The 14,412-nt window shown below is 36.6% G+C and overlaps 1 protein-coding gene across 1 annotated transcript; it reads left to right on the top strand.

Annotated features, from left to right (window-relative positions):
* Window positions 1–9,803: 9,803 nt before the first annotated feature.
* Window positions 9,804–12,694, top strand: LOC103714134 (putative xyloglucan endotransglucosylase/hydrolase protein 32). Its single transcript, XM_008801287.4, has 4 exons — window positions 9,804–10,050; window positions 10,155–10,255; window positions 10,350–10,567; window positions 12,073–12,694. Exons 1-4 carry the CDS (start codon window positions 9,855–9,857, stop codon window positions 12,434–12,436), a joined length of 879 nt encoding a protein of 292 aa, XP_008799509.2. The 5' UTR covers window positions 9,804–9,854; the 3' UTR covers window positions 12,437–12,694.
* Window positions 12,695–14,412: the final 1,718 nt, after the last annotated feature.

Genomic DNA, 14,412 nt, shown 5'->3' with positions numbered 1-14,412 from the left:
AACAAAAAAAATAAAACAGAGAGCAAGTTCTTGGGCTGCAGCCTGCTTTATGGGCTGAAATCCTGGGCCTGAGTCCCTGTATTCGGCTGCAGTGTCCAAGTGAGCTCGCCCAGCCAACGAATTCGATGTGTTTTAGGTTGACCACAATCCTCAATTCTTGTGGCTTGCAGGCCTGATCTAACCGATGTAAAATTGGCCCATGGGCTGGTCCATATGCATCCCCAGCCGAAAGGACATGTATTCCGAAAAATAGGGAAAGTAAGATTGTGAAGTCCCGCATCAGCTTATTGAACATTGGGCATTATTTTTAAGAAAGAGAGGTATAGCCTACGCAATGGGGAATAGCTCTCCCAAATATCCCTGATCCTCTTGAAGGTGAAATTTGATCCCAGTCATCTGATACTGCTGCTAATGACTTTACCAGGTTGAAAATTTGGCACCTTATAGTTCACTTTATTCAAATCTTAAGAGTATGAAAACAATGCAAGTACCTTTTCTCAACTAACCAAATTATTTAGGAAAAAGATTCGGGATTATTTGTGTAAGGAACCATGCGGGCGTGTGTTTTGTCCCACATCGGTTATTCGCTGAATAGATCTTGGGTTCTTATATAGGATCAAGAAACCAAAATAATACATTCCGGCTAGTCCTTTTAGGTGAGCTCTTAGTTGTGACAAATTGTATCAGAACGGATCCGATCCATAATCTATGTGGACTAGGGCCATGCCGAGAACATCATGACTTAAATGGGGGAGAGTATGTTATTATTTGCTAGGTAAATCTTGGGTGCTTATATAGGATCAAGGAACTAAAATGATACCTTTTGGCTAGTCATTTTGGATGAGATCCTAAGTTGTTATAAATTGGTTAATAGAAGGTTTGATTCTTTATGAGGTGCGAACCGTTACTCTTAAGATAAAATGGGAGTGTGGCGAACATTCAACAAAAGTCTACCGGCTAATACAACTAAACTGTACTCGAACTATGTCTTATCATGAAGAATTAACCACTTCTTTAATTATTTTTCTAGAAAGTGACAAGCTGCTTGACTTGAGTTATTAGCATATAAATCCACATTAATCTATGCCCTTCAAATTAGCCCTTCAAACTACATCCATAAAGACACAATGTTCAACTAATATAAAGTCACCTTTACAAGCCAACATTATAATTACTTGTATTTGATTTATGCACGCCACTCAGTGATTTGGACATGAGGTTCCCCCAGATGGCTTATGGGATCAAATTGAGCACACCATGATAGATTAGAATCGACTGATGTCGATTGATACAATCCATTTGCACCTCTTAACTAATCAACGTTTTGTTTTAGATTGGAGGTTCAATGTAAGTCATTTCAGCCTGGACCAATCAAATTCACCAGGCACGTCCGATTCCTATTCATCCAATTTCTATTCTATCTGTGGACAAAATCTGCATCTAAATAAGATAATTGTAGGGATCTTAGGATGAGACATGCGGCCTTTGGGACAAGACTGTCGGTAGGATATCCCTAGCATAAGTTTGAAAGGGCAATACTTGTCAGACTGCCTTTATTGAGACCCAACTTTACCACCTCGGATTCTTTACTCACTGGTAGTTCATCATCAACCGGAAGACAGACACGAAAGAGACAGAGATTAGTGAGCGGAAGGATTTTGAACGCCATGGCTGACTTCATTGGAGGGGAGCATAGAGAGAGAGAGGCTGCTTTCTCGCTTGCTTGTACGGCCAATCAATATATTGAGATAGCACCGAAAGTAGTCATCAATGGAATTGGCTTACCAGTGGGTGGGGTCACTTATGATTTCCTTCACAATGTTTCTCTTAAACTATTTCCTTTTGTTCAAGCTAATATGTCCATTTTACTCCACGCTTTGTGATGTCACGACCTTTGTGACATTGCCCAGTTTTCCAATAGCCAATCCATCGACCTATCTTTTCCAAATTCTGGAACTCCATTATTTTAATCTTGCATTCTGTTTCCAGGACTTTTTTTTTTTTTTTTTTAGATAGAAGAGGAAGAGCAAACTTCACCTTATCTTCGTTAAGCAGATGAAACAGACTATAGGTCTTCCTCTATAACATAAGCATAAAAACCATTAAAATATTTGGAGAAGAAGAGAAAAATAAGAAAAAAAGAAAGGAAGAAGCAATTTTATATAGGATGAGGTAGATTTATTTATATATTTTATATTTTCCTACACTTTCTCTCACATGTGACCTCTACTCTGATACCATTTTGAAATCACCACTTATCCTAAAAACTTAAGATGATAGGATGAGGTAGATTTATTTATATATTTTATATTTTCTTACACCATACAAGAAAAATAATATAGGTTGACATAGAATCATACTAATAAAGAAAAATAATACTCGTTGATACAAGTTGTTATGTGATATCTAAAATCACTCTAATAAAATTATATTAATAAACAAATATAATATTGATCGATATAGAATCACGTTAATAAAAAAAATATTATTGTCTGATACAGGTTGTTACGTAATTCCTAAAGTTAACTTCTCCCACACATTTTATCAGCAACATTTCATACCCAGTTAGTAATCTGCATGGAAAAAGCTATTCCCGGGCTCAGAAGTTTTCCAAAGCCTCGAGAAGAAGAGTTTGTTGATCTTTGAGAAGTATTCCAGAGCTGCTGTGTTTTCTCTATCATGTTAGCCTAACACTCCACGAAAATATTGCTTCCACGGTATAATATCCAAAATCCAGAAAACTTGGGCTTATCTTTACTTAAATGTCTCGAGTGAAGTTGCCCCTTCAATCCCGCATGATGTTGTTGCAACTACCATATTTGAAATACCAGCTGAAGATGACAAGGACTCGAAGCTAAAGCTGCTTCCATGAGGAGGTCATCAGCAATTGGTCTAAGCCATACTCTTTCCCGGTTATTTTGCGCCCAACTGATAAGAAGAATCAAAATGGCTTGCAAGCAAGTGCAAAAGTTTGTTCGTTCTCAGATCTTAAAAGAATGTGACATTCCATGGATTGTAACGTGACATTGAGCCATGAAAACAGGCAGTAGGCCCAATGCATAATCATCCACAGTTCACAACCCAATGTGCATTCACATCATGCTAGCTTTTTCAACTAGGTGATACATGTTCAGATATTATTTTTATGTTAAAAGTCATCCGATAAAATCCTAGAGAATTCAAGTTACAGAATGCATCATATAAAGACTACAGCTAAGAATCTCTTTCTATTTGAAATCGAGCTGCCATGTCAATGGGGTAGAGCTAGAGTTTCATAAACAATAGAACCTCGGTATCGAGGGAAAGTCGTACGCAGTTGGCATGCCATGTAACAAGAGGAGATTAGTGTGATTCATAGGGTTGTCGCAATTTATAGGACATTCTAAAGTGCCAAGCCATGCAGTCTTGGAGTCCCATTTTTTTTTTTGGTGTAAGATTAGGCTTCGAGGAAGCATTGTTATTGCACAAATTAGAATGTGTCACATGTTATGTACATGGTTTGAAAAATATAGATATAAAAACTAGGGGCACGCAACAAGTAATTTAGAGAGAGTTTGCATTATATAATAGAATAGATAATGCTGCTAACTCAATTGTATAAACTTCCTATAACATGAGGTGGAGAGGATTCACACTTTACTTATTCTTTGTATTTGGTCATTGTTCTAAAAACTTATTTATTAGCTTATTTGGCTTACAAAATAATGTTTATATCTTTTTTGAATCTTGTGCAACCATGTACAGTAATGACTAGATATTTCATCTAGTTCCATTGGATTAATGCACCAGCATTATTCAGCAGACATTGATGGATATGAGGACAATCATGGCGACTAACTGGAATTAGTCATCACACTAGAGTGAGAGGACACAAACTTAAAACATTAAACAACAAACATAATAAAAAGAAAGGAAAGAATCAATATATTTGAAATGGCCCAACACTTTCCTTAAGTCGCCTCCAAATTGGACAAGCAATTAACCTGCCTAATTAAAACTTCCTTCCATCAAAAATTGCTCTTTAGTATCCTTCTCACCTCATCACTGTCCCTGCCTATCAAAAAGACTTCCACTAATTGCTCTTCTTGTGAGGATATTCTTCTCTAAGCTTCACACACTACTGTGGGCCAAAACAAGCCGAGTGCAAGGGATGTCTCCCACGTCATGGAGTGCTACTGCCGACCCAACCCGGCCCTCATTTGTTCACAAGTCGAGAGGACAAATGGATTGATGTGAGTTAAACTACAATGGTCAGATATCCTATTCGTATGGTCGGCTTAGCATGTTTTCTACCTAATAAATACTATATACATGGTGTTATTCCATATATTTGGCGATGGCCATGTGGTGATGATTTGGATTTGGATTTGGTGTTGGATTTGGCATGCCTTTGTGCTGAATAGAGGTTGTGATGTCACTTTCATGATCAATTATTTTCAGGTTTTGTTGGTTTAGCATGGACGGACTTTCCTGACCAAGAAATTTTGCCGGCTGACCGTATAAATCTTCCATAAGATTCTTGAGCTCGTAAATATATGGTTTCAAGTAGAATTGATGAGGTACTGCTATATGAAGTTGCATCGAGAGGTTCGATGCTTGTGATTGTTTTGTATGTATTGTAGAAAGTTGGATGTTTTTGAAATCTAGGTAATTATTTTTATGCAAAACTTCTGATTTATTTGAAAGTTTTTATTTTTTTCTGAATTTTAATTTAGTGTAATCAGATCATCGAACTTTTAAATTCGTTCGACTCAGACCCTAGCTATGAATTCCTTCCGTCTGCCATGATGAAATTCTCACATGATATTACATGAGGCATCATCTACCTCTACTCTATAAGCTGGTCACGTGATATCATGCGACAAGTCCATCACAGTGGCGAGACAAAATTTATAGTCAGAGTCCGAATCAAACGAGTTTAAAAGTTCGATGCTCTGATTGCACTAAATTAAAATTCAGGAGGATATTAAAAATCTCCAAATAGTTTAGAATTTTTTATGTGATTATTCCTTTTTATAAGTGATGAAGCTTTTGAGGATATGTTCGAGCAACAAAAACTGTTTGTGTTTGATATAGCAAAGAGCTAGCTACAATCAGATGTATATGGAGTCAACTTTCTTTTCTTAGCTGGTGTTTTTATGTATCTTCGCATAGAGTATATGGAGCTAACTACAATCAGATGTATATGGAGCTAACCATATAAGCTGGTGTTTTGAGTTTGATCTTTTCTTTCGAGGGTTGAGGACACGTTAAAAGTCATTAACTAAAATGTAATTAAATCCACTTTTTGAAGACAAATGTAGACAGGTTTCTATTCATCGATGAAAACGTTTTAGCTGGTTAGAGTGAACAATACTAGAATGAAAGGATACTCTTACCACAGAGAAAATGATTGCTTACACTGTGCAGCGAACCCGAAAAATGGACAACCGGTTTTTTATTAAAAGGCTCATGCCATGGGTGGGCACTGCACAAGAGCTGGACCATTACAACATAACAAAGAGCTGGTGGGATCTCAAGAAGTTTGGATGTATTTTGGTGGTCCTCTTAACTAGTTAGATTCTTTGTCTGCCCCCTTTCCTGATCTTGGTCTTCTTGAGATCAACTGTAATTCTCTCCCATTAAAATCTAGTTGGGATGTTCTAGCAGCTGTTACTACTTGTTGCCTATGTACTGAGAGGAAAACGAGAATTTTCTGAACGAGTCTTTTCTTCATCCCCAGATCATTGACATATCAAAGTTTTTGGCAAAGGATTGAACAAGAACTCTTGGTGATATTAGGGGTGTAGGAAGTTGCACCCTATGAACTCTTGTTAATGTTGTTTCCTTTCAAATTATAATTAATAATATTCTCTTCCTTCTCTCTCGTTTTCTTTATGTTCATTGATTACACACACACACACACACACACACACACACACACACACACACACACACACACACATATATATATATATATATATATTTCCTTTTGTCATCTTTCATTCCCTAGTAAAAGAAGGCCGGGCTTCCCCACTCTTGCTAGAAAAACAAAAAGAAAAAAGAAAAAAAAAGGGAATTGGTAGGGGCATCTCCAGTGTTAAAATCGAATTAGATATTAGTATATTTATATCCATATTTATTTTATTTAATAAATATAGATACAGATATATATGTTAGTCAGATGCAAAAAAAATTACATCCATATTTATTATAAACGGATACGGATACAAATCATATACCAAAAGTATGGATAAATATGGATATAAATCGGATAATTAAATTTTATGACCACGGAGTCAAAGATATTACTAAGTGCATAATAAATTAGATAAATCGCATGTTAAGATGGTTATTTATTTTTTTTTAAAGTTTATGAGTGTATTAAATAAGGTTAGAAATAGAATCCATATCCATTTTTCTTCGACGAATATGAATATGGATCGATATGGATATTAGTCGAATGCTCAAATTTATATCTATATTTAGATAAATTTGGATACGAATATAGATTCGGATGGATATTATCTAATCCACTTTTATCCCTAAGCAGCTCAATTATCTCCTTTAGGCAAATATTATGGCTTTGTATGTGACCGTTTTGTATTGTGTCAGCGAGGTTGAGTTTTGTGGGTTATTATCTATACGAAATCTATTGATAGGAGCCAATGCCATACATCAACATTGTCCCCAGTGAAAAAGAAAAGTTAAATGTATTTAGCCTACTAGACCTCCGGAAATCGTTATTGTGCAGCTTGAAGCCACAAGAAGTGGAGCCCTATAGTTCATGTTGATATAACCTATTTGGCATGGCCCACCGTGCCTTTTGGCAAGCCAACCGGATTATCTTTAGGCATAACTAAACATTAATTAAGATGCTAAAGAGGCTCCTTGATTTGGGACTGAGGAGATGGATGAAGTGACCATCTGCTCCTTGATTTGGGACAAAGCCACAAACAAGACGAAGCAGACGGATATATAATCCAATAAAAAGGTCCAATTCAAAGCAAATTTAATGGAGACGGATCAACTGATCTGAACCATATATGAGCCAAAGAGGCTCATTTCTCGAGTGCATAAAGTAGTTGGTTCTATATGTAACATGGAGCTAATCTTTTTGGTTTCATAAATTAATTAGAGGATTTTTGCTTAACTAATAACTTCCAGATATGTTTTGAGTGAAGGCTAGCGCTTAGATAGCTAGATTGTGAATGAATATCAGATCCTAACTCATAATGATTGCTACACTCAAACGGAAAGAAAGAAAGAAAGAATGAATGAAAGAAATCATAAATGATTGAATAGATTGGCTAAAAGATGGAGACCGATTTGGAGTCGGGACCATGGAAAGCATAATTTTTGTAGAACTATTTGATTGAAATCACATCCTAGCAGAGAGACTAATTAAAAGTCAAAAATATACCATTTCTTTCTTTTTTTATTGGAAATCCACATTCTTCATTTTGGTTCGACATTTGCTCAAGTGATTAATACGAGTTACCTTGTCATCACTCCGACTTTAGAGATGCCTCTTAACACCATCATCCTATCAGAAGATAGAATTTTAAGCTATAACACTAATGAAACAAACTTCTAATAATTGACACTCGAGTAAGTAGACTTTATAACACCATGCCAAATAAAAATATTGACAATGTATTAGGCCACACATACATGTCTTTAAACCTCGAGGCTGAGATCTAGCATTAATTAAGGTTAAGATAGCATCAAGATAATAATCCGAAATGACAGTCTAACTACCAAAACACGGCAAGTGTCATTACAGCATGAAGGTTAATAGAACATAGATGACAAGACTCAAAACTGTCAACTGATAATTATCAAGCAGAAAAGTTTCATTTTCCTTTCCTTCTTTTGAGTGCGTGTGAGAGAGCAAAGTTAATTCATCTAAGTCTACTATTGTACCTTTTGTAGGCTTCCATTTCCCAGTACTTCTACAAGCCATATATATTCTCGAGTTCAAGAAGTTGCCAAACCTGCATACTTCCTTGCTGCACTTCCACATTGAACCAATGCTTCAATTGTGGCCATATATATCGAATACGATCAAATTATAACCCAATTTATGCTGGTCTTTCACCTATAAAAAGCTAAGATGCAGCTTCTGAGTCTCTAGCAGCAGAAGGTCGAGATTAGGCCTGAGAGATGGTTTTCTGCAGAAATTTTGGCTGCAAATTGTAATACTCATGAGGACTTCTTAGCTATGAACTGTCTGCTATGAAACCATGACAACCAGCTGGTGAAGCTTGTGCTCTTACCAATTCCCACAGTCGAAAATAGCACCTCCGAAGGTAGGTAGTTCCATTAAACCTTTTTTTGTTTCTATTCAAGTATGGAGGACAAGTGGATCATTAGTTTTTGGCATCATCTTTTTTTCTTTTGTCTTTTTTTTAAAATTTTTGAAAGAGATTGATGGATCCTAATAAATTCGACCGTTGCTTGGCCAGGAGTAACAACAATGTCTTGTGTCATGCACCAAATGACACCAGTTCTGTGATATTTCACTGAGAATTATATTGTGCACAAACATGTTCATTAGGCCTAAAGCCTAATTTTTCCTGCATATATCATGACCGAGCACAAAAATTTAATGATTTTTAACTTTTTACATATCAAAACTAATGTAGATGATTATATACATTGTAAGGCAAGTGAACTATACCTTAATAAATAGAGATGATTATCTTGCATTCAATTGGGAATGCCTCTCCCAAAGTTCATGTTGACAAGTCGTATACATATATAAGCACCAATTTGGAAAAGATTCAGCTACCGATGATTTACTTTTCTTTCTTTATTTTATAAGATGAAAAAAATTAAAAAGAATTTACGCATATGTTTTCTATATTTACATAATAATCTCTATCTTTTCTGTATTTATATTTTAATCCTTCAAATCTTGTAACTTATGGCTAAGACATCCCTCGTGTCAACTGGATGATAATGGAATATTTTACTTATATTCTCCTAATAATATTAATTTCATATTTTCTAGATAGCCTTGTCTCTAGCTGTTAAACTCATCCAACCCCTTAATTAACCATGCCTCTCTATCATTGGTCCTCACAGCAGCCAAGTGCCGAGCCAAAACAACACAAAGCAAGCAAGAAGAGGCCGAGTCCTAATTCCTTATCAACTTAAGGGCACTTATGTCATTCTATAGTCCTAGTTAACCTTAATCTATGTTAGAACAATAAAATTAGCGGAAAGACTGATTTGCACAAATAGAGAACTTTACAAGGTCTTTTATATAAATAAATAAATAAAGAGATATGGGCTAATACACAAATATAGAAGATTCAGAGACTAATCTACAAAAAACTCAAAATAGAACTTTTGCTGCACATTATGATAGACAAGCAGTGAAAATGATCGGCAGTGGATTGGTTGGTGGTATTTGCTGCTCGCTAAACTTTATCTTTGATGAGAACTTGCCATTATGTTAACCAAGTTCTTAATAAGAGTTCTGGTGAATATATTCACAATATTAGTGATATTCGAGATTGTTTCGATATCAATTAAGTTCTTCTATTTAAGGACCATGTGACCTCTTGTACCAATCAATCTCTAGAGTCGCAATCAATTATTAAAACTAGCTCCTATGTTATCTCAAATGTTTATGGGAAGTACCATGCAATGCCAAAAAAAAATTTACAGTTCTTTTGGAGCCTTGAAATTTAATCTTTACTCCTCCTCATATCTAGCCAATTTTTCGGTTTGTCTTCGTGCAGCCTCCTACCATCGTCCTCGCAAGTTCCAACCTAGTGGGCCCACGCAATCTCTCTATTTATATCACATTTGCTCCCATACGCTCCCTCGCTGCTCCCCCTCATTCCCTCTTGTCTTCAACCTCCATGGCTCCTCTCCTCCCCTTCCTGCTCCTCCTTATGTTCCACTCTACCTTTTCCCAGCCTTCTCCCGGATACTATCCGAGTTCCAAGTTCAGGCCTATAAGCTTCTATCAAGGTTTCAACAACCTTTGGGGCCCTCAGCATCAGTCAGTCTCCCAAGACCAATCCTCCTTAACAATTTGGCTCGACAGCAGCTCAGGTCTTCTACTAACATTTCATCTCCTTTCACTTCTTCCCTTCCATCATACTTTAAGCTGTCTAAATGCGAACTGCTCACTCTCTTTGTGCCTAATACGTATGCAGGAAGTGGATTCAAGTCGATCCGCCCATTTCGAAATGGATACTTTGGTGCATCAGTCAGGCTTCAAACTGGCTACACTGCTGGTGTGATCACAGCGTTTTATGTGAGGAAACTCAGTCATTAAAATAAACAGTCATGCAAAACTCTATCAGTTATTACGTTGTTTAGCTTTTGCTTGATGGTTTGGTGATCTGTAGCTTTCGAACAATGAAGCGCACCCTGGATTCCACGACGAGGTGGACATCGAGTTCTTGGGGACGACGCCAGGGAAGCCATACACACTGCAGACTAATGTGTATGTGAGGGGGAGTGGAGATGGGACGATCATTGGTAGAGAGATGAGGTTCCACCTATGGTTCGACCCCACTGCCGACTTTCATCACTATGCTATACTGTGGAACCCTGATGAGATCATGTAAGTGATTGTAATTCAGTATTGGGCAATTAGGATAATGACGTCATCATGCGTTGTAGGAAAAAGAAAAATAAAATAAAGGAGTTTTTGCATGAGTATGCTTCTAAATATTGAATTTTGCATGAATACCCTTTCAAAATTAATATTTGTATGTGTATCCTTGTAAAATACTTGTTTTGCTATTTTACTTTTTTTTTCACTCTTGTTTTTGCATAAGTACCCACACCATCTAATGCCGTTAAAAAATTAATAGTTTCAAATTAAAATGACTAAAATACCCTTAATGAGTAGATGTGCAAAAAATAAACATTTATAAGGCGATCGCGAAGGAGGACAAAAATAATAGTTTCAAAATTTTATTTTATTTTTAATTATAATAAATATAGTTTTTATTAGTGGTGTTAGAAAAATAATTATGTTAAGGGCATTTGTGCAAAAACAGTGTTCTATGAGGGTACAGGAATAAATATAAATTTTAAGAAGGTATTCGCGCAAATTTGAATTTTTAGAAGGATATTCATGCAAAAAAATTCTAAAATAAAAGATGAGATCATCATATCCAGCAGTCCAAAAGGACCAACTTCTTAAGGAAAAAAAGGTGGCAAGTTTCAGAACATATCACTTAAGAGATCTAATTTACATGCACCTGTGTTGTAGAATGAAGGAAAAAGTTTAAAGTTTTTTTTTTTTTAAAAAAAAGAAGTCAATAAGCTGTTGAATTGTTTCAAAAACTCACAGTACTATACAATTATCAGTGAATTGGGTTAGCCCAGTGGCGATGCCCCACCTCCAAATTTTATGACATGGGTAATTTTATGATGTGAGCCCCACCAAGTACGTCATTTAATTGAAATTATAAATCAAATCTTTCTTATACATAAAGCTAATGAAAAGTTTGCTAGAAACATGCAACTTGTTCAATGGCTCTTTTTAATATGCTAGAGACCAAAATCTCCCATTAGTTTAATCTGGGCATTCTTCTCTTTGAACTGTGCAAGCCATGGCTCCACAGATATCAATCATGAAGGAATTATGACAACCACTGGGATCTCTCTCTCTCTCTCTCTCTCTCTCTGAGACAGCAAGCAGGTTCATGCAGAGGACTTGATGGATATGGGGACTTACAGCCTATTTGGGCAGAAAGTCACGCCTAAGACTACTCGGTCCAAATTGGTATGGTCTTATCCAAAAAGTAAAGAACATAGAGGTTATTTTTAAAAATAATCTTTAACTTAAAAAGTAAAACAAGAAAGATGAATGGTAACAAAATAAACAACCAAGTTATATTCTTGGATTCCTTAACAGTTAAAAAAGAATAGAGAACAGTAGAACTCCGAGGACTTAGGTAGGTAAATATTGTTATTCTCCATCTACAAAAGCACATACTAAGCTATTTTATTCGAGAAATGTCCTCAATGATGTGATACACGTCTTAAAGCTACTTTCTTCATCCAAGTCTTGCATGAGTGCTAAGTAGACTCAGCTCAATATATTCATCTGCGCAGATTCTTTGTAGATGATGTGCCGATAAGGAGGTATGTGAGGAAGGATGAAGCAACATATCCGGTGAGGCCAATGTGGTTGTATGGCTCAATTTGGGACGCATCGTCGTGGGCTACCGAAGACGGCAAATACAAGGCCGACTACCACTATCAGCCATTCGTTGCGAGGTTCGCCAAATTCATGATCGGAGGGTGCTCGGCCTACGCGCCATCGGATTGCCGCCCGGTCGCTGCATCACCATCTGGCTTTGGGCTCAGCTCTCAGCAGAATGCTGCAATGACATGGGCACAGAGCAATTATATGGTCTACTACTACTGCCAGGATTCCAGGAGGGATCATTCCCTCACGCCTGAGTGCTTCAATTGATCCATCTTACTGTCACTTGGTCTGCTCTAGACTCTTTTGGTGTCTCTGCTTTTGTGAGGGCTGCCCTACTACTAAATGATTCAGTAGTTGAGGCGTTTGGGGTATTAAAATTTTATCAATCATTTATGTGTGGGTGTTGGTATTGTATTTGAAACTAAACAAATAATGTTGGTTTGGTCTATGCTGCAATTTGGGTAATAAAAATTAGTGAATGAAAATTTCAGCAGTTTGCAGCAGCAGCAGCAGCAGTTTAAGCCATCTCTAGGTGTAAGCAATGAAAAAATTTAGGTTCAATGTGAATGGATCCACGGGTATTTAAGACTTCCAGAGGATTTGAAAACCTATGTCATCATCCAAGTCTTCTCATGTCGAGTGTAAGTTGAACTATGAAGCAAAATTCCAAGTGGATGAAAGGATTGAAAAGATATATCCGCAAAGCTGTCAACCTCGCATCAACTCACTAACAGTTGCATAAAATCATATAATCATGAAATCTCATAATTCTAATTCTCCTCTCAATATTCTAATGCTGAATATTAATTTTGAGTTCAATTTGTATACGACTCTTCATTTGTCAAAGAAGAGGAGGGGTAATTTGACAAGTTCGACCATGTCATGACATTATGCTCTCAGATTTTTCAAATGCAGAGAACAGGTTAAACATACTTTTTTCAAAATAGGGAAAAAAAATCTGGAATCACAATTAAACAGGTTTAACATTGGTATATGGTGTTCTTGGTTCTTAATCCCTGTGGCTTTTTCATCTATTCTATTAAAATATACATATCATAGACATTAATTAGCAGCAACCACAAATTAACAAGGGCATCTGGAAATCGTGGAAACCATGAATCCATTTCTTAAGATGAAATCCATGCACAATTGAACTTTGAAGAAAATAAGAAGAGGTTCATGGGGTGAGGGTGATTGAATCATTTTAGGCAGTGTGGGTTGCAAATATTAATCTCTCGATCCTCTACAAATCCAGATTGTGGCTTTTAATTTATAGAAAATGAGCCCAAGCTGCAGCTGTAAATTAAGGACATCCATAGAGCAACCAAGATACTTTGGGCTACACCACCCAAGACTCAACTTGGAACCTCCCCAAAAGAAAGGAGAACCATGAGCACCGGGGTATTGTCCGGTTCACCACTTAACATGAGCATGCTAGGATGCCACAATGGATGGAAAACAAAAATATGATAATAGTCATCTCAGCTTATCTTGATTCTTGAGTGAACAAAAAAAATATATTGACCGGAAATGCAGCCAAAATAGACAAGAACCTAACAATAATGGATGACCTCTTGGATGGATTATCTAACGCAATTCGATTTATAGGACTTGCAGGACCAATTAGGCCTCTCTTGATTTGAGAATTGATGGAATAAACCTAAAAATCCACTTATCTAGCTTTATTTAACTAAATAAAAGCTGTTCTTGGCAAACCAAGAGAGTTGGAATGAGAAAAGATATTTTGGAAATTCAGAATAAAATTGCTAAAAAACAATTTAAGGTGCTTATTTTTCTTTAACCTGGTTAAAATTATTTATCCATTTCGAGCAAACAGGGACTCAGTGAAGTCCCTTGATGTTCTTGACCAAAGAAAAGGTGCCTTGATTTTACACAAGATATTTGGGGTTGTGCCTTGCTATCATTAGGAATGTGGGTTTTAGGAGAATTATGGGAGTGCAACCCCTGCTAGATCAGAATGCCTGCAAGCCTCCCTATATTTTTTTTCAAAAGAAAGAAGAAGAAGAAGAAGAAGAAGACTGGTGCAAAAAAACGTTTTGTTTGGCCTTTTCCATGTCCCTACGAGCATGTGGAAATGTAAGGGTGAGCTCCACAGTTGCGACTCCAGCTATACCTAATCCTTTTTGAAAGGTTCATGCATGAATGCATCGCCTTGAACATGACAGGGTAGCTACCAATCATGCAAGCCACACTAATGAATCATAAAAACAAAACAATAAAAG

The sequence above is a fragment of the Phoenix dactylifera genome, chromosome 3, assembly GCF_051530095.1.
Source record: "Phoenix dactylifera cultivar Ajwa chromosome 3, Ajwa_hap1_PhDact_Kaust_v1.1, whole genome shotgun sequence".
Classification (NCBI taxonomy): domain Eukaryota; kingdom Viridiplantae; phylum Streptophyta; class Magnoliopsida; order Arecales; family Arecaceae; genus Phoenix; species Phoenix dactylifera.
This window is presented reverse-complemented; position numbering and strand designations above follow the sequence as displayed.

Coding starts and splice junctions, on each gene's coding strand:
- LOC103714134 (XM_008801287.4), top strand. CDS start 9,855: ATGGCTCCTCTCCTCCCCTTCCTGCTCCTCCTTATGTTCCACTCTACC. Junction 10,051..10,154: donor TTGGCTCGACAGCAGCTCAG/GTCTTCTACTAA, acceptor ATACGTATGCAG/GAAGTGGATTCAAGTCGATC. Junction 10,256..10,349: donor GTGTGATCACAGCGTTTTAT/GTGAGGAAACTC, acceptor GGTGATCTGTAG/CTTTCGAACAATGAAGCGCA.